Raw genomic sequence first — 27990 nt, forward strand, 5'->3', positions numbered from 1 at the left:
TGAATCCTTTGACATGAAATTTTGTCAGCCTCAGTCTTTAACATATTAATTGCCCAATAATATTAGGAGGAATGTTGTAGATTCCATTACCCTTTGCATGATATTTACCCCCAATTTCATTCCTGACTAGCCTGAGTTTAATCTCAACACTACCATACTTCAGATATGCGTCGCAAATTAGCAGTCAATTAGCATTGCAAATAATATATCCGTGAGGCTTGAATTCATTATCAGTAAAACGTGTAGTGTTTTTGCTTTTTGTTAGTCATGTCATGGATCAGGTTTCTGTGTTACATCAATGTGTGAGCCGCGTTTCGGTTTATACTTTGACAGCAGTGAAGTAAAAATGAGCCACACCATTCAGGATCAGACATTGCACAGAAAGTTGGCTGGTACACAAGACCAGAAAGTGTTGCACCATATAAACATCTGTATAAACCTGGATCTGAAGGTGGAAATAAGTGTAATCTAGTCTTCACCTTTAAAACTATAAAGGCTACATTGCTGTAAATAGACGGGCCCTGAAGCTATTACAGGATAAGCCCTTGGGTGTAACTGTAGAGCAGTTAGAGAGCAATATTTACTTTGTGAACAATTGCTTCTTCCAAGTCAGAACCAGCAAAGAAATGACTGGCTTTCTTTCCCCTGCCTTTCAAGTGTGTTGTAAATTTGCATTTGTGACAAAGTGCAATGCCTGAGGAGTAACAAAGGCATTTCAAATGTTTTACATATCAGGTGATTTTTGTGCTCCATAAAAAGACAGAGAATAGATGGTAAATAATGATAGGTCGGTTTTACATGACAAAATTTTCATTGCAATCAACCACCCATTTTTGAGTGCACTTTGCCTAAGATTGAAGGAGGTTTCTAGCTGGTTAGTGTAACAGATGTTGAAATTCTGAGTTACTCCACATTATCATAATGCCATACAAAATGGGGAACACACTAGTGCTAGTGTACTTCCATGTGAAGGACAGCAAGTCGTAAGAAGCGATTCAGAAATAGTTAAGTCTTACTGCCAAGTATGTAACGGTACCATTTTGGATTGTTCTTTTGGCACCTCTGGGTTTTGGTGTTTTTAATTGTAAGATTTCATAACTGACCCCTGTCTCACGCAGCACCATTTTCTGGTTTAGGGTGATACATCATAACTGAACTCTGAATCAAAATAAGCAGCACCCTGGAGGACAGCCAAATACACGTGCATACACACGCACACGGCAAAAACTTTGGAAAGGCCCACAGATCAATCAAGCAGTGGTGAGACCACCAGCAAGGCATCTCCTGAGATTGGGTGGCACGTTGGCACAGTGGTTAGCACTGCTGCCTCACAACGCCAGGGACCTGGGTTCAATTCCCACCTCAGGCAACTGTGTGGAGTTTGCACATTCTCCCCGTGTCTGCGTGGGTTTCCTCTGGGTGCCCTGAAGATGTGCAGGTTAGGTGAGTTGGCCATGCGAAATTGCCCATAATGTTAGGTGAAGGAGTAAAAGTAGGGGAATGGGTCTGGGTGGGTTGTTGGGCCAAAGGACCTGTTTCCACACTGTAAGTTATCTATCTATCTGTCATGAAGACACCAGCAACTGAAGCCTCAACTACTGAGTGCTGTCAGTAAATGAAAGGCTATTGTGCTCAGTAGCGCCACAGTGGCCGCTGCTGGAATGACAGACTCCAAAGTCGCAGGATCAAGGTGTGACCCTCACGGCAGGTAAGTATCTCAGAATCACAAATATAGTACGGCGCAGAAGGAGGCCATTGGGCCCATCATGCCTGCACTGGCTCACTAAATGAGCATCATTACTTACTGTCAATCTCCAGCATTTTCCACATCACTATTACAAATAGGATTCCAGGAATGAGAAACTTCAGTGATGAGGACAGACTGAAGAAGTTGAGATTATTTCTCTTGGAGAGAAGAAGGCTGATTTGATAGAAGTTTTCAGAATCATGAGGAGGACTGGTTCCAGTAGTTAGGAAGTAGCTGTTCCCGCTGGTAAAAGGAGCAAGGGCCAGACAGCATCGATTTAAAGGGATATATAAACAAAGCAACGAAGATGTAAGAAAATTATTTTTTGGTACTTAGGGTCTGGAATGCACAGTCTAGAAATGTGAAGGAGGCAGATTCAATTGAAGCATCCAAGACAGCATTGGATGATTATTTGGATATTAATGGTATGCAAGAACATGGGCAAGGGGCAGGAGTTCGGCACTAGACGATAGAACGAGTGGGCACAATGGACCAAATGGCCTCATTCTACGGCATTAACAATTCTGTGATTCTACACATTATTTTTCTCCAAATAACCATACAATTCCTTCCTGAATACCTCAACTGAACCTGCCTCCTTGATGTTTCCAGGCAGTGCATTCTGTACCCTAAGTGCATGCTGAGTGAAAAAGATTTTTCTCACTTCTTTCCTTATTCTGCAGATCACTTTAAATCTCATCCTTCTTTGTTCCTGTTGCTTTTACAATCAGGAACAGTTTCTCTTCATTCATTGTGTAGTGCTACAGAGGGAGGGGTGTATTTCACAGGATGGGAGTCGCAGGGAGAGCGAGGGCCCGGGAGATGGTAACAAGGGCAGGGAGTGGATCGCATTAAGCCCTCCTTCCCCAACATCCCATCCCTCAATCAGACACTGAGTGCCTCTGACCAAAGGGTTATCCCCCTCGGGGCTGCCTCGCATGTTGCTTCGTGAGAAACCTACCTGAGGGAGTTGGGTTAGCCTCAGAAGTGGTTAACCAGTTGTTACCTGCCTGTGTTCCCTAGCCTGGACCCAGATACCTAGGTTCAAGTCCAGGGGTGTAACCAGTTGTTAGCTGCCTGTCAGCTTGTGGTCCCAATGGCACAGGAGCAGGCGAGTTATGCCCATTGAATAAAGAAACATTTCTTGGCACTGTCTTGTGGTGCAGTGGTAGTGTTCCCTAGCCTGGACCCAGATACCTAGGTTCAAGTCCAGAGGTGTGAAATAACATCGCTGAACAAGTTGATTAGGGGAAAATATATTAATTAAAAAGGCAAAATCGTGCAGATGCTGGAAATCTGAAGCGGACATTGAAGGGGACAGGCCAGGCTCGGTTTCTCCGTCCAGACCTGCTAAGCTTCTCCAGCATTCTCTCTGTTTGAGTTACCTCCATGGGTGTGGCCCATATGTCAGCACCATAAGGATGGGATGTCCGGGTATTCACTCACTGCTATCCCCAAACTGGCTGCTGTGATTCCCGCATTGACCAGAAGTATCTCCGTTTCAATGGTGCTGCGTTGGCCGCAAAGCATTTTGAGACATGCAGTGGTGATGAAAGGCACTATATAAATGCAAGTTCATCTTGAACAGGGGAGTACGAAAAAGCTAGTCAATCCTTTCGGATAGGAAGCCGTCCCTTGCGCCAATGATTCAGTGCAATGTCAAACAGTAGGTTTCCTCAGCAGAGGCATGGGGGGGGGGGCGGGGAGTCGGGTTTGTGTCATTTCAATCCCTCCCCAGCTGATGAAAGCCTTGTGTTTATATCGGAGCTGCTGCGTTTTTGTTCCCTGGCTGTTTTTTTAAAAATCTCACACGGTGGGGGAAACAGGCGAAACATGAAGTGAAGGAAAGCGTTTAACCCGAGTTTGTTTTAAAGATAATTATCTTGTTAAACGGGACTTGAACGAGGGGTAAGGGGGTCACCCAGTGCTGTGTCGAGAGCAGCTGAGGGAAACGATAAAGCACTTGACCGTCTACTAGTAGCAGATCCCTGTGAGCAGTCTCAGTCAGAACTGGACGGTGCACACCACACACTCATACACACACACACACACCCACACCACACACATACACACTCACATACACACACACACACTCACACCACACGCATACACACTCACATACACACACACACTCACACCACACACATAGACACTCACAAACACACTCACATACACACACACACCCCCACACCACACACACACACACCCACACCACACACATACACACTCACATACACACACACACACTCACACCACACACACACACACTCACACCACACACATAGACACTCACAAACACACTCACATACACACACACACCCCCACACCACACACATACACACTCACAAACACACTCACCACACACATACACACTCACAAACACACACACACTCACACCACACACATACACACTCACAAACACACTCACATACACACACACCACACACACTCAGACTCACACACATACACCACACACACACCACACACACACTCACACACACCACACACACACACATTCACACACACTCTCACGCACACACACCACACACACACTCTCACACACACCACACACTCACACACTCACACACACTCTCACGCACACACACACACCACACACCCCCACACACACACCACACACATCACACACACACCACACACATCACACATACACACACACTACACACACTCACACACTCACACACACTCTCACGCACACACACACACACCACACACCCCCACACACACACCACACACATCACACACATCACACATACACACACACTACACACACCACACACACACACACACACACACAGAGACTCCCTTTCATTTTTTATTTCAGAACCAGCTTCTGATTCCTGGGCTCGGAAATAAATAAATGCTCCCCAACCCAGGCTGGGAGATCCTGCTCCAGGGACAGAAAGCTGACTAACTGTTTAAGTTCCGAAGGTGCTGTCGTGCATCTTAATACGGGCAGGAGAATGGAGAGGAATGGGAGCTGTTCAGCCCACCTTTCTCCCCCCTCCTTGTGCTATCCCCTTGGAGCTGATCCTGAGGGAGAGGTGCCGAATCTCTGCGTTACGCTGTGATCATGGGAAGTTCAGTCACTTTTGTGTTCCCTCCCCTCAGGCTAGGGGTTAGGGGAGTGGGGGGGGGGGGGGGGGGGGGGAGCTGTTTGCAGTATTGTCTGCGGGACCTTTGCAGCGAGAGCTGGTCATTTCTCAGCTCCCCCTGTGATTGGGTTAAAGCGAAACCAGTCGCTGGGGAGAGGACACTGTGAGGCGTAAGCGCTGGAGCGTTCAGTTTTTAAGGTGTAACTGTGTAGCATTTGGAATAAGTTGGCCGGCAGAGAGAGAGATTCTTGTGAAAGGAGGGCTTTGCTTTTTTGGCTGATTTCCCAAGATTTGAGCAAACAGCGGGATTCCAACAACTCCCAGCTTTTCGAAACTTCAAAAACGAAAATGCTTCTGGGTGAGTAAGGAACTTTAAGCAGACGGGGATAATGGAATTGATTTATTTTTTCCCAATGTTTCTTTCTGGTAAAGCGGTGCGCAGCATCAGATAGCTGCCCCGCTCTGCAAAAAGCGTGCTGGCTTTTCAGTGCTGAGTGAGACTAAAGCGAGATTCGGTCTGAGTTCCCTCCCTGTGATAGAGAATTGCCAATTTCCGCAGAGCTCATTCTACAGAAGTGCTCATCGTCACATACACACACACACACAAAAAGAGATATTTGCGAGAAGCTGAAACAAGGCAACCACTTCTAGGAATCTCATTTTACTGTAACACATCAGCGAGCTAGCGAGAAGCATGGCTCATTGTTGATCTCGTTGATAAGGCATAAGATCACTTTAATAATCACTTAAAGCAGATATTCGTGTACCTCCAAGTGCCTCGATTTTATTAAAGGGTTTTCTCCCGAAAGGACAATCCTCTGGTTTGACATTGTCTGGTGGCAGCTTAGAGAGACCTGAGAATGGACAGTTGTGACCTTATGTGCTGGAAGTGTTTCAGTGAGCAGTAGCCGACACTCATTGCTGGCATTGGAAAGCAGATGTGATTGAAGGTGAACTGTACATGTTCCTTTACTTTCCTACTTGTTTTAAGCTGTTGACCGGGTAACCTCACAATCAGCGTTGTAAAACCACATGTTGGAGGAAAAATACTTCAGTAAATAATTGATCAGGAGGATGTGGAACAGCTATCAATTGATCAGTAGAATGTATAGAACAGAAGGAAAAATATACGTGCCTATCTTTTAACAATGTGAAACCTACCCTGAGTCGCTCAGGTCTCATTTTCACCATTGAACAGCCTTTGATTAACATCCAACCATGATGTCAGGCATGAGATAATAATCTCGAGTCATGTAGCTGCAAGCCATATAATGCTTTTTATTCAGTAAGGTAAAATAACCTGAGTGTGACGACATGTTGTTTCAAATGTAATGCCCACTCACAGCTGCTTGGAAATATCTCCTCTCTTCATGTTTGGAAGGCTGCTTGGAGACGTTGGAGTGATGTGTGTGTATCGTGATGTGTCTGTGTCCTGCTTTTACACATACTGAATCCAAAATTAACTTCACGTCAAGGCAGGATTCCGAAACAGTGCTACCTGGTTGCCTCCTGTGGTTGGATGTATTCCTGGAGGCCTCAACATTCAACCTCACCCACTGCAGCCCACCCCTTCCCTCACTCGTGCCCCTGGTTACTTGACATGCTGCTCCCCTCAGTCTGCCACCTCCCCAGGCCAAGTGTAAAAGCAAACAGGCTCACAGTTCCCCAACTTGATTGTCAGTCAAGTAGCTTTTTAAACTCCTCGCCAACACCTTTATAAATATCGATGAAAGAGGTCGAAGGAAATGAAAGCCTTCATCGTTCCTTCACAGTCACTGGGTCAAAATCCTGGAACTGTCTCCCTGTCGGCATTGTGGGTCAACCCACAGCAGGTGGACTGCAGCGGTTCAAGAAGGCAGCTCCCCACCACCTTCTGAAGGGCAACTCGGGACAGGCAATAAATGCTGACCCAGCCAGTGACACCCACATCCCACAAAATCAATAAAGAGGAAAAACTTTTTTTATGAGGTCCACTTGACCTTTCTGAAAATGTGTTGCTGGTTAAAGCACAGCAGGTTAGGCAGCATCCAAGGAACAGGAAATTCGACGTTTCGGGCCAGAACTCTGGCCCGAAACGTTGAATTTCCTGTTCCTTGGATGCTGCCTAACCTGCTGTGCTTTAACCAGCAACACATTTTCAGCTCTGATCTCAGCATCTGCAGACCTCACTTTTTACCCACTTGACCTTTCTCCTGGCTTGCTCATAGGAATGTCTGTGTCTTCCAAGGCAATTCTGGAGTGTTGGCACTTCTCCTTGCTGCGTGGTCAAAGTGTTGTCTATCGAGTCGTGCCAAATGCTTCCTGCCACGTTCACTGTCAGTGGGAGGCAGTGACCTGTGGCTCTGATGCCGTTGCCTACACTTACTAAAGTGCCTACTTTCCACTGGCTGTAAAGCACTTTGAGGCAGTGGTTATGGAACGTGCTACATAGAAGTACAAGTACACAATAGGTGATAACTTCACCTGTAGCGATGCATGTCCCTAAAACATGTGATAATGAAAACAGAGAATGTTGAAAATGCTGAGCAGGTCAGGCAGCCTCTGTGGAGAGAGAAACAGAGTGAACTTTTCAGAAAGGCCACTGTCCTGAACACAAACTCTGTCTGAGTTTAGCATACAGTTGAATGAACACTTATAAATATAATTTATTGCTTTGTAATTTCCAAACACATATCGCCTTCAGTATTCAAGGTATTCTGAGATGGAGTTCACATTGGCCTGTAATGTTCTCTCTTTTGTATGCTCTCTGTGCTGCTTCCTCTTGTAGTTGTAGCTCTCGGCCAACCGGGAAAGTCACTGTTCTCTGTATGCTTGTTCAATTAGTGCTACAACTGAGTCATTTATACTTCCAATTGTATTCCTGATATTGTCTTTTCTGGAGGCTTGTATTTTGTCCCCACAGTTTAAACAGTGAAGCTTTATGCAGTTCAACCAACATAAGGCAATCTCTCTAAGATTCAAATACAGGTCTTTAAAAACTAAAACAATGATAGATCTTCCAAACCTTCTCCTTCCCCCTCCCCTCTCAAACACCATTTCTGATCAACAAACTCCTAACTGGAGGCTGTATTCATACTAAGCTGAAAATGTGTTGCTGGTTAAAGCGCAGCAGGTCAGGCAGCATCCAAGGAACAGGAAATTCGACGTTTCGGGCAAAAGCACTTCATCAGGAAACTGATCTCCAGCATCTGCAGACCTCACTTTTTACTGCATTCATACTAACACTAGTTACCTGACAAAGGAGCAGTGCTCTGAAAGTTTTTACTTCCAAATGAACCTGTTGGACTATAGCCTGGTGTTGTGTAATTTCTAACTTCATACTAACAGGGCTGTCAAGGTATTAGAGTGAGATTGTACTCAGATATTCCACCCATATTCAAAATGCTCTATGAATTTATATGGTAGTGGCTTCAAACTCATCCCTTGCATGGGCTCATATTGTCACATCCATCTGAGTAAAGGCCTAGAGGAGAATATTGAAAGTGAGAATATGAGTGACTAATTCTGATGTTTTCATGGCAATCATTAGGAAGTCAACCAGCATTTACATTGTACTATTATCCAGGGGATTGAATGGACAGGGCCTGATCCACAGTGGGGCTGATTGTGTCCCCAGTGAGACAGTCTGATGGGCCAAATAGCCTTCTGCCTTCCATGGAAGAAAATTGAGCCTCAGGAAACAGAAAGGAAAGTTGTGGAGGGAAGTGGAGACAGGGAGAATCAGTCTTGGTATTTCCTCATGATCGTTAAAGACAGAGAGAAGTCTAGCTCAAGAGTTTGGAGCAATGGCAACCTTAGCTTTTAATGTTAAAATTCTGGAAAGTTCTAATGAAGGAAGACTGGCCATATTCTGTACTTGGTGTGATATATCTGGCTGCCAATTTCTTCTGATTCAGAACACTGACAACAAAGACAGCTATTACAAAGGGCAATGGTGGGGGAAGCCTGGCATTTGTGAATGTTTGTCTATCATTTGTATTTCTGTAATTGAATTTAAACTTACGTACTTTTTTGGTAACTCAGGGGAGATAGAGATGGGAGGGATGAAGCCCCATTTATGTATTTTATGACTGTGACAGAGATCCCAAAAAAACCCCATAGCATGATCAGGATAAATCTGGCATTATTATTTACAAGAAGGTTCAACACAAAGACTTAAATTCTCTTTCTCAGTTAATTTGTGAAAATTGATTGTATAACCGACTCTTCCTTTGAGGCAGTTTTAATACCTGAAATATGCTGAGCCAACAGTTACCATATTAAATATTTATTATGCTCCAAAGTGCAAGTGTTCCTGTACAATGTCAGTGCAAAATATGTAATGAAACTTTACATTTCGGGCACTAACAGCTTCCCTTTCTATCTCCATCATTATGGAGTCTAGTGCAGAATAATGTTGGCTGTCTGAAGTCTTGGTTTCCCACCATGAAGTTCAGAATTGTTTTTAAAAGCACAATGTACTTTTGCTGCTGGAGGAAAATAGCTCCTTTCCTGCCTGAGAAAATAATGTGTGCACTTAAGTCTGTGCAGATAGGTGAGACTTTCAACATGCACTCGTCATGTTTAGTGTAAATGTGTGTCATTCTTCACAAGCCTATGCAATGGCGCGGTGCAGTTTTGCAGAACTGAAAAGTGGAGTAGCACATGTTTGATCAAAATCCATTGCCAAAAGCACAGTTTTCTTTCTTTGCAATATATATGAAAAAAATCCAAGATCGGTTTCCTCCTCCTGGCGTGAGGGCTAATCTTTTGAGATTTTTCATGTCTACAGAGTCACTAATGTATCCTTTGTGCAATATATCAGCAGTGTCAGGTGTCTACACTTGAGATTCTGTGATACTACGTGATGCAGAGACATAAAATAAAGTCAGCAGCAGGTATTGGAGAGAAGGTGTATTCTTGTGTTATCTGCAGTGTAGTATTCTCCTCCCAATTTTCAGTTGCTGACAGTCAAATATTATGCTGGCATGCATTATACAATTCATACTGACCTGGCTGTGTTCAACATTCAAATATTATGGTACACCAGGATGATGATGCTTGCTGGTTAATTGTCTCGTGGTGTTTTACTCAATGGGGTGGAGTATGCTAGGGACTGCAAGTGATCTGATCATTAGAATCATCACTGCCGAAACTCCACACGGGTGATAGGATTGAATGTCTCAAGCCAGCTGCCTCTGCCTAACCCAGATGATGCCATGCAAAGTTCAAGATGCAGCAGCGTTACGGTAGCAACTATTGCATCTGTGATTTTACCCTCTGTCATGAAAACACAGGCAAGAGATTAAAACACAGGCAAGAGATTAACAAAAGGTGAGCAAAATATGCACACAGAAAGAAACAGAAGAGCAGTGTGATTAAAAGCAAAACTATATCAAAGCATCAATAAATTGTACCATTTATTGATTATTTGTCATAGCTGATAGCTAAATTTTACATCTGCTGTTTCACTGCTGTGAACTGAGTTTATTAGCCATCAAGTCAATCCAAATTCACTTAATGTTAATAGGACTATAGAGTGAAGTAAGATATAGTGAGCGTGATTAGAATAATGTATTCTGGTGTCAGTTCGATAAAGTGAGTGTTGTTGCATTCAATTTTGGCAGCTGCTTGGCTGGAGTACAATTTTTCTCTAGGACAGATGGATTTTACTGAGAAATTCAAATTGATTTGAAATGTTCATTTTCCTTTTTCCTGTGTATGACCGTGATGCCACGGAAAAGGGTAACTGTGAAACATAATGGCTTGTGAGGTAATGGGGCAGGATTATTTTCCCTCCAGAGGTAAGAAATAGAGGCCAGGACCATTCCCGTGTCATTTGTTGTGCATTTCAGGAGCCACCCACCCTCTCTCCCTTATTGGTCAGGAGACCACCTCGCTGTCTAATTAAAGGCAGGCTCTCAACCTCAGGCCCTAATCAGTTTGAACAGGATTGCAGGTTGCAATAGGGGATGAGTAACAGAGAGAGTGCTTCAAAATGGACGTGTCATCCCTCCAACGTTTTGAAATTGCTGGTGACTACCTGTACCAGGGAGCCTGCATGGGGCAGAGGGATGGTCTCTGAATCTGCCCTGAGTACTGCCCCCAGTCTCTCAGTAGAAGTTAATATCATTGCACTACTACTCCAGAACAACAGGCTAAGGTGAAGGGCTCCATCACCCCCACCCATTGTTATAAATGCTGCCCCCTTCACACTTCGCATCAGCTCTGATGAAGAGTCATCTAGACTCGAAACATGAGCTTACTTTCTGTCCACGGATGCTGCCTGATCCGCAGTGATCTCCAGTACTTTTTGTTTTCAGTAAGTTAAAGGGAACATGGGTTTGAATCCCACCAGGGCAGATGGTGAAATCTGACTTCAGTAAAAATGTGGAATAAAATAATGGTGACCCTTTAACTGCAGCCAATTATCATAGCCCATCTGGTTTACAGTTGTGTTTTGGAGAACGAAACCTGCCATCCTTACCTGGTCTGGCCTACATATCACCATAGAAGCTATACAGCACAGGAGGAAGACATTCAGCCCATCTTGTCCATGGCAACATGGACATGTGACTATGTGGTTGACTGTTAACCGCCCTCTGGGTGATTAGAATGGGAAATATGGCAGCCTAACCAGCAATGCCAACATCCCATGAATGAATAAAAAGGAAGGAAGCCTCCGGATAGCTTAACCAGTCCTCACCTCCCACACCAGGGATCCTGGATGCTGGGTGAAAAATTCCACAAAATGGGCTGGAAGTGCAATGGAGTCAGAGAACCAGCTCCTCAGTTGATCCACAGGAGCTGACAATCTTGGCTCAACGTATCATTACTGTCTCATGTTTTCATGATAAATGCATGAGCTAACAAAGTGAGGTGCGATTTCCAAATAAATCACCAGGTCTTGAAAATTGCTACCATGAGGCAAGACTAGATAGGACTCGGGTTGTTTCTCTTACAGAAGTGGGGGCTATGGGATAATGCAATTGAGGGTGTACAAATTAATGAGGGTGCGTGGGAAAGTAGACTGGGGAGACCCGATTTTCTCCCGGCAGAGAGACCATTTACTAAGAGGCATGGGTTTAAGGTAATTAGTGGAAGGATTAGAGGGAAAATGAGGAGAAACCTTTTCACCCAGCAGCTGATGGGTTTCTGGAATTCACTGGGTGGCTTGCTCTTTGGAGGATCAGTGTGGACTCGATAGGCTGAATGGCCTGCTTCCACACTGTAGGGATTCCACATGGTCAGCTATAGGGTCGCCTGAAACACGTTGAGTATGATATTGACTTCATTCTTTTGAGAATCCCGGGCTGTTGCCTTAAACAGTTGCAAATATAAAATAGTGCAGATGCTGGAAATCGGAATTAGAAATAGATTTTTTTTCTTTATTCTAATAGGTGGCATCCTCTATCAAGGGAAACCATGTCTGTTAAAAGACTACTAAGCAATGTTCATTTTCACCGAACAAACAGATTCACTGTGCTATGCTGAAAACCCGTCATAGCACATAACCTGATTAGGAATTCCATGTTCGTACACATTGGTTCTGTGAAAGTGTATGCTGGGGAAAAATTAGGCAAACACAATGCAATTTTCAATGAGATCCAGCTTGCTAACCACTTCTGCTAAGATACTTCACTGACAAACAAGGTCATTTTCATTAACCAACCTTTTCTTTGAATGTACATCAAATAAACAACACAACAACTGCACTATAAAGTGCCCTTTTGAATTAAATACACCTATTTAGTTTTTGCAAGTGTAACCAAAATTCATGGTTGTGGATGTTTTCATCTTACTTTCTGAAATGTCAAAAATAATGAGACAAATATTAATTCAAAGTGTCAGTAATTTTACCACCAAGCAAAGCATTTGTCATATTGTGATATATATTTAATGTAACAAGATAATTACACCTTTCAAATTTAAAAATATCAATTAATCCAATTATTTGAGGGCACATCTATTATCTTAAATGCAGTAGCAGTATTCCATGCTGATGAAGTACATAAATTATACAATCACCGCAGTCATATTTAGAAAAATCCCACTGACTGTCAAAACAATCCCTACTCGTGGTAGCCATTGTACTGTCTATGGGGAAAAACACAGGAAATGCATTTGACAGCATAGGACCCCTGAGGGATGGCTATAACCTCGTGGAACGCAATGAATGACCACCAGACCTCAGCAGAAAGAGTTCACTGGGAGGTAATTAGTGGGCCAAGTGAATATTGTCTATGTTCAAAAAGCTCACCAGTGACTTGACACAGAGTGCTCACACATACCTGTCACAATAAATTAACATGCCAAGACTTTGTGCACATCATAGGGATGTCACAATGAATTGGCCCAAAGTATCATGTCCAAATGCATTGCAGTGAGAACTGATAAAGCGTATGATGGAAAGTCAGCACTTCATTTGTCTTTCCAAATTCTGAAAAGAAGAAGGATCATAATGAAGAAAATGATTTCCTGAAAGTCCTACAAATGAAAGATCTGGGTTAATCAGTCAATTACGTGGAATCTCAGTGTTTCCACTCCATTTGTCAGCAATTGTCATAAACTTGCCTACATATAATTCTCCTTTATGAATGTCAGGTTTTTTTTAGATATGTCATTCACTCAGCCTATTTTTTTTGTATAAAATGATTATTTTAATTCTGGCTTTTAAGAAGCCACAGCTGGGGAGGTGGTGGTATAGTGGCAGTTCGATTAGACAAATAAACTGGAACCACAGACTAAAGTTCTAGGGCCATGGTTCAAATCTCACCATAGGAGCGGGTGAAATTTGAATTCAATTAAAAGAATTCTGATCTAAGTCTGCAAAAGAAATAAACTAATGGTAACTAAGTAACCACGGTCAATTGTTGTAAAAATCCATCTGGTTCACTGAAGTCCCTAAGGGAAGAAAATCTGCCATCCTCATCTGGTCTGGTCTGCATGTAACTCCAGATCCACAGCAATGTGGCTGACTCTTAACTGACCTCTGAGCAGTTAGGGGTGGGCAATAAATGCTGACCTAGCCAGCAACACCATCATAAATAAAAAGAAATTTCATCACAATGCTACACTACATTAAATAGAGCGATTTCAGTATATAGATTGACGTAACTTGATAACAGTAAACACTTAGTTGCTAAAGCAGTGATACCTATGACTTGATATCTCTAGAGGCGTTTTGATACCATGAGCTATCCAAATCAGATACACTCCATAATGAACCATATTCTTCGGTGTCTCTATATTTCAACTGAGCTATAATGTCAATAATAGCAAAAACTAATTCTGTTCCAGATTGGGTGGGACTGAAGTAGCGTTATCTTCAGACTATTATCCAGATACTCTGGGGCATGGCTTTAAATCGTGCTATGACAGATGGTGGAACTTGAATTCAATTTTTTAAGAAATTGGAATTAAGAATATACTGATGACCATGAAACCACTATCAATTGTCAGAAAAATCCATCTAGCTCACTAATGACCTTCAGGATAGGAAATCTGCCATCTTTACCTGGATTGGCCTACATGTGACTCCAGACCCACAACAATGTGCTTGATTCTTAACAGCCCTCTGAGCAAATAGGGATGGACAATAAATGCAGCCTAGCAGTGACACCCTCATCCTGTGAATTAATAAGAAAAACTCACAATAGTCTTCATAAAAGCATGATGGCAAGGAACAAATAAAATCCTGCAAATGCTGTAAACCTGAATTAAAAGCAGAACATGCTGGAAATAATCATCAGGTCAGGCAGCATCTGCAGAGAGAGAAACATGAGGTAACATCTTAGAGTTGACCATGACAAGAAGGAAATTTCTTACAACTCCATTGGCTTCAACAACATTTGTTGGTACCTCAGCCCTTATACTTCAGCACATCTAATGACAGCAAACTAATATACTCTTGCCTGTTTCTGTCACATGAATGAAATAAACATACGGGATTAAATGCAAAATTGTTGCACCTCAAAAATGTGTCTGTGTCCCTGTTACGCATTGGTATGTTTTATCTTATGAAATTCCAGTGCATCTAATCACAATATAACTGGTGCTTCACAAACGTTTTCCCACTATGACCCCATTTCAAGCTTGGAAAACTATCTCAACCCATTTGAACCGTAGGAATGTGAGGAGAAGACCTAATATAAGAAAGGGGAAGGGGACTGTCCTTGCTGCCTCAGAATTCGTAACCTCAAAACTTCAGCCCATGACCATGGTTGGGAACCCGACTTCCACTTTGGGAAGCCCTGATACAGCTCTTATAATCAGTACTGTGCCTGAGGTAGGCAGAAACATTGAGCATTGGAGAGCACTGAACATTTCTTACAAAGAAACATGGAACCCAAACTCTGGCTAAAATCTTCAGGTTTTATTTATGCATTGATCGTGTTTTGTATTTCAAGATTACTTCTTACATGATCTGCTTAATTGTTAAACACCAGGAGAATTAAGAGTTAACCTAAATAAACAGATTAAATCAATCATTAACTTAAAATTAAATGTTTGTTTTCTAAAATCATCACATTTGTGTGTTTGTTGTGACCATCGATAGTGCTTTCTAAGAGACACCAGAAACAAATTAATCAAACATGTGTGTTTAGTTGTAAATAAGGATTAAATTGCAGTTCACGTAACTAATTACACCCAATTCAGTAGATTACATTCATAAAGGGAATGAACCCGATACTTCTGTCCCATTTACACTGCTTCAGGTACAAGTGGAATGGGAACTATTCCAGACCCAACTGAAACAGCAGTTCACTAACCACCACAAGTTAAGAGAAATTACTGTATTCCATTACATGGGATGTCCTTTTGCATGCAATGGTGTGTATGATCCAGAGTGGATTGGGAATTGGAACCTTCTGAGTTTACAATTAGAGGAGTAAAGATTCGTGCAGTGAATAATTGTGCGATGGTGGGAAAGATGTATATTCATCAACATGCTAAGGATTTTAGGTGTGACAACCCCATTTTCATATTATTACAAAGACAACTTTGCATCACACAAGTTACAGGCTAATTTACATAAAAACAAAACATATTGTAAGCACAAATTTTATTTATCAATGTTACTCATCCTATTGACATACATGTCATATTTATAATTCCTGGGGGTCAGTTCTCTGAGTTGACTGGGGAACTGGTTTGCGATATAGAGCGACAACAACAGTACAATCCCTTACTAGCTGAGGGTATCATGAAGGTTCTACTTTTTTGATCTCTCCCCTTGCCTGAAGCGTGGTGCCCCTCAGGGTAAACTACCATTAATCAATTCCCTCTAATGAGAGAGCAACTGTAGTCCTCTGAGACTATGGTGACATTGTTTATAATCCATTATATCCTATAACTGTAATATAATCTTGCATGTTGCTGTAATATTATTTGTTGCAGTAATCCTCATCATTGCATTGTTTATACAGACTGTTTATATCAGGTCAGTGTATTTATTTACTTCAGCCTATTAAATACAATCTTTAACACCTCTCCACCCATTGCCTGTGCTTCACTCTGAAAATTACATAGTCACTGAATTTGTGTAATCCTCTAAAATTATTCAATTGGCCAATATTTTCTGCTTTTCTTGAATGTTGTCACTTTATTTCTGAATGTCAGCATTGAGGACTGAACATCCCTCCCTTAACAAATTTTGAGATGCTGTCCTTACTTTGTGCCCCACCAAGGAGTAAAAATGGCAATTCAGAGAATTTTCCATGTGTCTTATTTTAAGAGGTCAGATAAAGTACACACCTGAATTTCCAACATGTACTCCTGGTGTATGGTGAAGGATTGGAATTGGAATTGGAATTAAATCATTGTCCTGACTCCCTTATCATTTTTTTCTCTCTCAGAAGACAGAGAGTGGGAATAAATGGGTCTTTTTTGGGGATGGCAGCTCGTGACTAGTGGAGTTCTGCAGGTGTCAGCGTTGGGACAACAACTATTCACATTATACATTAATGATCAAGATGAAGGAACTGAGGGCATTATTGCAAAGTTTGTAGATGAAACAAAAATAGTTGGGGGGCAGGTAGTGTTGAGGAAGCAGGGAGGCAACAGATGGATAGGCTAGGAAAGTGTGCAAAGAAGTGACATACGGACTGCAAGGTGGGAAAGTGGGGTTTTGCATAGAATAGAGACATAGACTACTTTCAAAATAGGAAAAGACTTTGGAAATCTGAAGCACAAAGGGACTTAGGAGTCTTAGTACAGTATTCCCATAAAGTTAACATGCAGGCTCAGTTGGCAGTTAGGAAGACAAATACAATATTAGTATTAATTTCAAGAGGGCTAGAATACAACAGCAGAAATGTACTGCTGAGGCTGTATAAGGCTCTGATCGGATTGTATTTAGAAGATTGTGAGCAATATTTTAGGCACTATAACTAAGGAAGGATGTGCTGTTATTGGAGAGGTCCAGAAGAGGTTTACAAAAATGATCCCAGGGATAAAGGGCATGTCATACAAGGAATGGTTGAGGATCTTTATCTGTACTTGATGGAGTTTAAAAGGATGATGGGAAATACTGAGAGGCCCAGATAGAGTGGACTTGGAGAAAACGTTTCCACTGGTAGGAGAGACTAGGACACAAGGGCACATTCTCAGACTGAGGGGGCGACCCTTTAGAAATGAGATGAAGAGGAATTTCTTCAGCTAGTGGGTGGTAAATCTGTGGAACTCAGTGCCATAGAGGGCTGTGGAGGCCAAGTCATTGAGTGCCCTTAAGGCAGAGATAGATAAGTTCTTGACTGGAAGGAGTTAAAGAGTTACAGGGAGAAGGCAGGAGAATGTGTTTGAGAAACATGTCAGCCATGACCAAATGGTGGAGTAGACTCAATGGACCAAATGGCCTACTTCTGCTACTATATCTATGGTTTCTATAGGGATGAGCATGAATTTCTGTTGTGCAGCATCTTGTGGTCTCTCTTGATAGTCGGGGCAATTGTTGCATGGCAGGAGCAGCTGGTAGAGGAACTTTCATATTGTAGATATTTAGCCTTGACCCAATCTCTCATGTGGGAGAAAGTGAGGACTGCAGATGCTGGAGATCAGAACTGAAAATGTGTTGCTGGAAAAGCGCAGCAAGTCAGGCAGCATCCAAGGAGCAGGAGAGTCGACGTTTCGGGTTCCTGAAGAAGGGGTCATGCCCAAAACGTCGACTCTCCTGCTCCTTGGATGCTGCCTGACCTGCTGCGCTTTTCCAGCAGCACACTTTCAGCTCCAATCTCTCATATGCCTGTATGAAGGTATTGATGGAGGTTTCAATTTTGGCCTCTGCGTTTGGAAAGGGACAAGTGACATTGTTTGCGATGGCCTTTGTAATGAACTGCAGCTCAATGTATGGGTTGAATAGTTTCCTGCTTATCCTGTTTGGGCAATCAACTGCATTGGACCCACTATCTCCAAGAACTTCCACCAAGTCCAAGAGGAGACAGTCTGGAAGTGGAAATGAAAGGAGCAAACCTAAGCATTGACTCAGCCATCTCTTCAAACACTGCTTGCCTCACCCACCTGTGGCAGAGTGTGCCGGTGCAATATCAGACTGTTTAATCTCCTCACGAGCCACAACACGGAATGGACGAAAGTCGATCCAGGTCCCCAGGAACTCCCTCAGTAGAAAGGAAAGGAAGCCTTTGGTGAAGATGTGCACGCAAATTCACCTCTTCAGAATCTTCACATTTTTGTTTCAGTTTTTAAAATTATCCTTTGCAGCCCAGTTTGTCCAGAACTCATGGAATGCTCTTTTTGAAATGTATGTAATCAATGTCATTAGCAATGATGAGGTTGCCTCTGGCAGTTATTTTGATGTTGTATTGCCTACGGGAATGTGTACCAAAAATCCAGATATGTGTTACAAGTGCTGTTTAGACTAATTCAATTGCATGCAGATTTTCAATATGATGGAGATCGCAAAGTCAATAAGTTACATGCCATAAACCTTTAGTGGAAGGTTGTACAGCATTGTGGCTAATTGATGACATAACAGACTTTGTTTATCCTACAGCGTGTGAGAAATGAGATGGAAAAATTGTTGGCATGGTGCAGCGCTGACCAAAAGGCAGAAGCCATTGTCAGAGGCAGACAACTGCTGCTGCTTGTCACATTGGCACTTCTGCCATGCCTAGATCTTGTGCCTTAACCATTCATAGGCCATCTTGACGAAGCAACTTCTCAAATCTGCTATAGTCTCCAACATTCTTCCCAACATGGATGCTGGAAGTGATGGCTGGGTGAATGTTCCAGGGGAAATCCTGAATTCGACGAGTCAGCAACCTATTTTACAAGATAAAGCTTCAAATAAAGGTTGTCTTTCAACAATTGCTACTGTAAATTTAGCACAAGTGTGAAAATAGACTAAGTTACTGAGTGTAATTTAACTTTTTCATTTAGTCTCCATCACTCCTGTCCTTGCTAACCTACATTGGATTCCAACCATTTAAGCTTTTATAGTCTTAATTCTCATTGGTTTTGGAACCTCTTTCAATGCCACCACCTTGTCAACGTCTCCAGCCATCTGACTCTGATGACATTAGTCAGGGTTCCAAAGATGTGCGATTCAGGTGAATTGGCCATGCTAAATTGCCCGTAGTGTTAGGTAAGGGGTATATGTAGGGTATGGGTGGGTTGCGCTTCGGCGGGTCGGTGTGGACTTGTTGGGCCGAAGGGCCTGTTTCCACACTGTAAGTAATTAGATAAATTAGATTAGGTAAATGTAGAGTAATAGGATAAGGGAATGGGTCTGGGTGGATTACTCTTCAGTGGGTTGGGGTGGACTTGTTGGGCCGAAGGGCTAGTTTCCACACTGTAGGGATTCTATGAATGCCACCATACTAACTTTATTGCCCATGCCTTCCACCTCTGAGGCCCCAGGCTCTCCATGCCTCCACAAACCCCATTGACCTACCCATTTTTACCCTCCTTAAAACCATCTCCAGTGACCATGCCACATCATATATTTTTTGGCTCCTAGTCTCTTTATAGGTAATTACACCTCTGTAAAATGGTTCAGAATATACTTCTGTGTAAAAGATGGCATACTAATTCAAGTTATTTTTATTGTAATTATTTATGTCAACAACGAAGAAACTACAAAGGAATCAGTAAATGTACTGGCGCCTCCTGTTGAGCACATAGAGTGGGAATACTTGACATTACTAACAAATCCAATTTAGAATTTAGGAATATAAGTAAGAATAAACACTGCTATTTTTGAATATCTTGACACTAGTCACAGAGATATTCGGCAGTCACATTTTGTTAAGAAATTAGGAAAAACATATAAATTTCCACCAGGCATGAGACATGAGAATAGTGGATGAAAGTGGTCCCAAAGCAATATGGTTTTATTTAACAAAGGCCAATACAAGCTATCAAGAATTCTGTGCTCCAAATGTAGAGCAGTGAAAATGAAGAGAAAGCTGACTGAGATGAGAAAGTGAAGAAATGCCAAACTGATGAATGAAGGACTACTTCCACAGCGTTGGCTATTGAACGTCATCCTGCCAGACACAATTCTTTTGTTGAGGAAAAGAATCAAATATTGCTGTGTTATTCCTCAGTGCAGACAATGTCAGTCTGAAATTCACATCGGGAGACAGGCGCAGATAACAATCTGTCAATAACAACATGTTTTGGAGCCACTTCGCATGAACATGTTGGTGTTAATGACACAGTTAAAAATCACACAACACCATGTTATAGTCCAACAGGTTTAATTGGAAGCACTAGCTTTCGGAGCGCTGCTCTGAAATTATATGACTAATTCCTTCCCCTGAAAGGCACCAGTGAACAATAGTTAAGTTGTTGCCATTAGGCTAGCTTTGAATTCCAAATTTCCATTGAATGCAAACATCACCATCTACCACAATGGGATTCAAAAACAATGTCTACCGAGCATTATCTTATAATTAACCCAACAACATTACCAGCAAACCACCATTTTCCCTGTCTGTTTATATATTTGCATATGCATGTTGGGCAATTTAGTCACATTATTAAAAAATAGCTCACTTTATACAAGCTATTAGAAATAAATAGACACATACGCACACAAACAGGAAATAAAAGGAGATAGCAGAAAGGTCTGTTAATAATGCATAATGTAGACAGACATTGAAAGGCCCTGAACTAGTCTCGCTTTGAGTGAAATGAATCCAAATCTACTAAAAGCTGACAGAAGCAATCCATTTGATGTGACACTAATGGCTGTTGTATTTCTTTGCTAAGTCATAGTTTATTTTTTGGGTACACAATAGATTTATCAGAACTTTGAAACAATTTTGTGACTGTTTCGCTTATGGCTGATATGTCCCTGTGTCCGAAAGTTTCATTATACACTTTGCAGACCCCCAGATGCATGGTGGCTGCAAAATACCATACAACAGATCAATTAGTATTGTCAAGCAAGTAATTGGAAAGTAGGCCAAGCACTATTGAGTGGGACTCATCCTTCATTGACTGTCACAGAAATGAAAGAATCTGTCAGTCTTGAGGATGGCGCTTAAAGATCTAATACATTCTGGAACAAAAGTTGGATTTTGCCCAGTGTTCAGACACGGTGGCTCAGGGACGGCATGATGGCTCAGTGGTTAGCACTGCTGGCTCACAACACCAGGGTCCCAGGTTCAATTCCAGCCTTGGGCAACTATCTGTGTGGAGTTTGCACATTCTCCCCGGGTCTGTGCGGGTTTCCTCCGGGTGTTCTGGTTTCCTCCTACAGTCCAAAGATGTGCAGGTTTAGTGAATTGGCCATGCTAAATTGCCCCTAGTGTTAGGTGCATTAGTCAGAGGGGAATGTCTGGGTGAGTTACTCTTCAGAGGGTTGGTGTGGACTGGTTGGGCCGAAGGGCCTGTATCCACACTGTAGGAAATCTAATCTAATCTAAACAGAATTGCAATGAGTGATTAATCCTTGCTGGATCACAACGAAGTCAGCAATGTGTTCATTGGAGTGACAGTCTTGTGTAACTAATTGTGCAGATCAGTGATTGCACAGCTCCACATGGGATCCCAGGGTCATGAAGCTGAGACAATGCATCTTGGCATGCACTATCTCTATAAGAGGTGTCACTAGTCTTACACACACCTCTATTCACCACATTGGCCCCATTCCCCATCTATCTCCTACCTGGCTCCAGTATCAAACACGACTCGCATTTAAACATTCATGACCTCACCATACCCTCTTTCATGTTCAGTTCACTACCAAAACATGTTGGGAGAGTTTACTGTTGGGTGCACTAAGGAACCCAACAACCAACACCAAAACCTGTGGCACTCCTACCAATCCAGCCAGAAATAAGCAGCCAACTGGCAGCTGGTACATGGGGGATGTTTGTTGCAGGACCCACCCTAGTCGAGGTTCAAATTCCCACCCAACCACCATGCCGAGGCCTTCCAAGCCCTCCATTTCTTCCTCTCCTAACGTCTCCAACAGTACCCCTCCACTGACACTCACTCTTACTTGTTTGGCTGAACTGGTCGTCACCCTCAATAATTTCTCCTTTGAATCCTCCCATTTCCTTCAGACAAAAGGGGTAGCCATGGGCTATGCCTATCTCTTTGTCAGCTACGTAGGACAGTCTATCTTCCACAGCTACACCGGCACCATTCCCCATCTTTTCCTCCACTCCATCGATGACTGCATCAGCGCCACCTCATGCTCTCAAGAGAAGGTTGAACAGTTCATCAACTTCAACACATTCCACCCTGACCTTAAGTTCACCTGAACCATCTCAGACACCTCCCTCCCCTTCCTGGGCCTCTCCATCTCCATTAACAGTGACCAACTCAACACTGACATTTTCTACAAACCCACTGACTCCCACAGCTGCCTGAATTATGCCTCCTCCCACCCTGCCTCCTGTAGAAAATGCTATGCCTTATTCCCATTTCCTCCACCCCCACCGCATCTGCTCTCAGGAGGACCAATTCCAACACAGACGACACCAGATAGCCTCATTCTTTAAAGACCGCAATTTCACCCCCCATGTGGTTGATGATGCCCTCCACCACATCTCATCCACTTCCCGCATCTCCGCCCTCAAACCCCACTCCTCTAACAAAGATAGAACACCCCGGTTCTCACCTTCCACCCCACCAACTTCCGCATACATCACATCACCCTCCGCCCTTTCTGCCACCTATAAACGAACCCCACCACCATAGATATATGTCCCTCCCCAGCCCTATCCACTTTCCATAAAGACCATTCCCTCCACCACTCCCTTGTCAGGTCCACACCCCCCTGTCCCGGCACCTTCCCCTGCTGTCGCAGGAATTGCAAAACCTGCACCCACACACCCCCACCCCGTGCCCCACCCCCACCCCTCCCATCAATCCAAGGCCCCAAAGAAGAGTTCCACATCCATTAAAGTTTCACCTGCACTTTCATGCATGTCATTTATTGTGTCTGTTGCTCCCGATGCAGTCTCCTTTACATTGGGGAGACAGGACGTCTACTCGCAGGGCACTTCAGAGAATCTCTCCAGGACACCCGCACCAACCAACCCCAGTGCCCTTTGGCCAAACATTTCCATAGATTGACCACTTTCTAGCTCAAGAAGTTTCTGCTTATCTCTGTTCTAAAAAGTCTTCCCTTTACTCTAAGTCTATACCTTCGGGTCTAGTCTGTCCGAACAATGGAAACATCTTCCCAATATCTTGTCTATCCAGGCCATTCAGTGTTCTGTATATTTCAATTAGATACCCCCTTATCTCCCCTTCCCACTCTGCTGAGGACATGCAGGTCCTGGACCTCTTCCACCGCCACTCCCTTACCACCCGACGCCTGGAGGAAGAATACTTCATCTTCCACCTCAGGACCCGCCAATCCCATGGCATCAATGTGGACTCCACCAGTTTCATTTCCCCTCCCCCACTTATCCTCCAAACTTCCAACTCGGCATTGCTCTCATGACCTGTCCTTTCTATCTATCTTCCTTCCCACCTCTCCGCTCCACCCTCCTTTCCGATCTATCACCATTACCCCCACCTCCAATCACCTATCACACTCTCAGCTATCTTCCCCCCAACCCCACCCCCCTCCTATTTATCTCACCACACTCTTGGCTCAGCTTCATTCCTGATGAAGGGCTTTTGCCCAAAATGTCAATTCTCTTGCTTCTCGGATGCTGCCTGACCTGCTATGCTTTTTCCAGCACCACACTCGGGACTCTAATCTCCAGTTTCTGCAGTCCTCACTTTCACCTCATTGACATTATAATCTGGCTTCTCTGTAACTGCCTGCAGTGTGCCCTAATATTCGTACTAACACCCTCACCAAAATGGTGTCCATCATGCTCCACACTATGATTGTGTGCACAGAACAACACAAAATGTATAAGGGAGAAACCAGCAGCTAACCGATCTCTCCTGTGACTCCCCTACATTTGCTAGCCACCATCCAATCCCCCGGGTCCAATCTCTCTTTGGCCCCTTCCTTTAGTTTCTCCAGCCCCGCCCATGAACAAACCCTCCATGGCCGCCTCTTTTCCAACTAACTGGTCCACAATCTACCCACAGTCACAGCCCTCACAACTCCCCAGCAGCTGATGGCCTCACCCCTGAGGGCTTCCTGCCTCTCAGCCATACCTTTAATTCTGAAGGGGACTCAGAACGTCACACAAAAAAAAGAAGAGCTGGAGTAGGCCATACAGCTCCTCAGGTCTGGACCATTATTCAATATGTTCATAGCTAATTTCATCTTGATCTTAACTCCAGATTTTTGCCTGGATTTCTCAATTAGCCCAACCTCAGTCATGGGTAAAATCCTGGAATCTATTGTGAAAAATGAGATTTCTGAATATTTGGAAGTGTATGGTAAAATAGGACAAAGTCAGCATGGTTTCATCAAGGGGAGGACATGGCTGACAAATCTGCTAGAATTCTTTTGAGGAAGTAATGAGCAGGTTAGACCAAGGAGAGCCAATGGATGTTATCTACCTGAACTTCAAGCAGGCCTTTGACAAGGTGCTGCACAGGAGGCCACTGAGTAAGATAAGGGCCTATGGTGTCAGAAGCAAGGTGCTAGCATGGATAGAAGCTTGGCTATCTGATTGAAAGCAGAGAGTGGGGATAAAAGGGTCCTTCTCAGGATGGCAGCCAGTAACAAGTGGTGTTCCGCAAGGCTCAGTGTTGGGACCACACTGCATTATTATGCATTAATGATCTAGATGAAGGAACTGAGGATTTTCTGGCTACGTTTACAGATGATACAAAGATAGGTAGAGGGACAGGTAGCATTGAGGAGGCAGGGAGGCTTTAGAAGGATTTGGACAGGTTAGGAGAGTGGGCAAAGAAGTGGCAGATGGAGTACAATGTGGGAAAGTGTGAGGTCAAGCACTTTGGTCAGAAGAATAGAGGCATGGACTATTTTCTAAATGGACAGAAAATTCCGAAGTCTGAAGGGCAAAGATACTTGGGGGTTCAAGTACAGGATTCCTCAAGGGAAACTTGTAGGTCGAGTCCGTAGTAGGAAGGCAAATGCAATGATGGCATTTATTTTGAAAGGACTTCAATGTAAAAGCAGGGATGTATTTCTGAAGGTCTATAAGGCTGTGGTCAGACCACATTTAGAATATTGTGCACAGTTTTGGGCCCCAGATCTCAGGACGAATGTACTGGGCCTGGAGGGTGTTCAGAGGAGGTTCACGAGAATGGTCTCAGGAGTGAAAAGCTTAACATCTGAGGAACATTTGAGGACTCTGTTTGATACTTGATGGAGTTCAGAAGGGTGAGGGGGAATCTAATTGAAACATACAGAATACTGAATGGCCTGGACAGATGAGATGTTGAGATGATGTTTCCATTGTTCAGAGAGACTCTGACCCGAGGGCATAGCCCTAGAGTAAAGGGAAGACTTTTTCGAATGGAGATAAGGAGAAACTTCTTGAGCTAGAGAGTGATCAATCTATGGAATTCATTGCCAGAGAAGGCTGTGGAAGCCAGGTCATTCAGTATATTTAAGACTGAGATAGATAGGTTTTTGAGTATCAAGGGGATCAAGGGTGATGGGGAGAAAGTGGGAGAATGGGGTTGAGAAACTGATCAGCCATGATTGAATGGTGGAGCAGACTCGATGGGCTGAATGGCCTAATTTCTGCTCCTAAGTCTTATGGTCTTATGGCCTTGAATCCATCCAAGGGGATGGGAGGCAGTGATGTAGTTATAGTGGTACTGGGTGAGTTAATTAACAGGCCCAAGCTGTTATTCTCATTTGAAACCCACCACGGCAGCTTTTTAGATCATAAATTCATAGAGATATATAGGAGAGAAATGAACCCTTTTGGTCCAACCCGTCCATGCCGACCAGGTATCTTAAATTAATTTAGTCCTATTTGCTAGCATTTGGCCAATATCAATGTAAACCCTTCCTATTCATATACCCATCCAGATGCCTTCATAAAAGTTGTAATTGTACCAGCCTCCACCACCCGCTCTGGCGGTTGATTCCATATATGCACCACCCTCTTTGTGAAAAGTTGTCCCTGAGGTCCCAATCAAATTAAACCTATGCCCTCTGGTTTTGGACTGCCCTACCCTGGGGAAAAGACCTTGGCTATTTATCCTAGCCACACCCCCCCCCATGATATTAGAAACTTCTCTTAGGTCACCCCTCAGCCTCTGATACTCCATGGAAAATAGCTCTCGCCTATTCACCCTTTCCTTAAAGCTCAAACCCTCCAACCCTGGCAACATCCTTGTAAATCTTTTCTGAACCCTTGCAAATTTCACAATATCTTTCCTGTAACAAGGAGATTAATTTGAATTCAATTAATAAATATCTGGAATCAAAAGATATTCCAATGGTGACCATGAAACCATTTTTGCTTGTTATAAAAACCCATCTTTTTAAGTAATATCCTTTGAGAAAGAAAGTCACTCTTGCATAGGCTGGCCTACAGATTGACTCTAGACCCACAGTAATATTGCTGCCAAAGCCTTTCGTCTTGCAGTCATCAGGACAATTCACATGAATACTAATTCAATGAGAAAACCAGTATTTATACGTAAGGAGAGGAGAGTGCTGATTGGTGAGCAACTGGACATTGGCAGATATACAATCAAGCAATCAAATGAGTAATGTGTTATATGAATTTTAGTGTCAGTGTGATGCCACATTTGTAGACTATACGTTCCAAAAACAGGTGGATCGTCTGAAATAGCGCGTCCCTTTGGATGTTCTTAACATGCAAGTTATTGACTGTAGCCAACCACCCAAAGTTCACAACAAAAGTATGCAACATTAGATTGTGATTCTATAATTTGATAACATTTGATAGGTAATCCTGAATGTGCAAGGAATTATGCTGACAGCCAATTTAGGCTTGTCAGTTGTGCTTGTAGTGGGACACACTGCATGTGTACAAGAAGCTCCATGTATCAAGACAGGGCTCACACTTTGCAGATTGTACACGCAATGCACCTGTTCAACTCAATAAAAAATATGATAGTTATGAGCTGGTTAATTCCTCAGGACAATGCCATGTCCAATGGGAAACAGCTTTCTTGGTTTAAAGTTTGAACACAACCTAGCTGTTATTTATCAATCAATATTAACAGCTGCTTTCTCCATGGCATGCTTTACAAATCAGAATCCATTTGTTAACCAAACAATTCCTTTCATGCAGTATAAAAGTTCGCTTTCTCCTTGAAAAATTCTTTTTTCAGCAATACTCAAATTCTGTACTACCAAATGACTACCCACAGCAAGGTAATTAACTCCTGAATTGGCCAGTAACCCACTCAGTTATACCAAACCAATTAAACGCTAAAGAAACTCTAAAGCTGGACAACCACCCCATATCAACTTAGGAGCCACAAACAATATTGGCAAACCCATCTCTGTCAACCCTAAAAAGTTCTTCTTACTAACGTCTGAAGATTTGTGCCATACGTGGGAGAGCTGACCCACAGATTAGTCAAGCAACAGTCTGGTATTGTCATTTTCACAGAATCATACATTACAGACAATATGTCAGATACCAACATCACCATCCCTGGGTACATCTTGATCCACCAGTAAGACAGACACCCCAGAGGTGGTAGTCCATTGATATACAGTCAGGTGAGTGTTGCCTTGGGCATACTTTGACTTCTGACCCTATGAAGATGTACAGCAGTAGGCCAAATAAGTACACAGAA

General features: G+C 43.1%; 1 protein-coding gene across 1 annotated transcript in view; it reads left to right on the forward strand.

Annotated features, from left to right (window-relative positions):
* The first annotated feature begins 5005 nt into the window (after positions 1-5005).
* znf385c (zinc finger protein 385C) overlaps positions 5006-27990 on the forward strand; it is a 199382-nt gene continuing 176397 nt past the window's right edge. The window contains exon 1 of the mRNA XM_060848619.1: positions 5006-5218. Coding sequence (XP_060704602.1) covers positions 5209-5218 — 10 coding nt within the window. The 5' untranslated portion in view covers positions 5006-5208. The remainder of the gene's footprint in view (positions 5219-27990) is intronic.

This window comes from Hemiscyllium ocellatum, chromosome 32 (assembly GCF_020745735.1).
Source record: "Hemiscyllium ocellatum isolate sHemOce1 chromosome 32, sHemOce1.pat.X.cur, whole genome shotgun sequence".
Lineage (NCBI taxonomy): Eukaryota > Metazoa > Chordata > Chondrichthyes > Orectolobiformes > Hemiscylliidae > Hemiscyllium > Hemiscyllium ocellatum.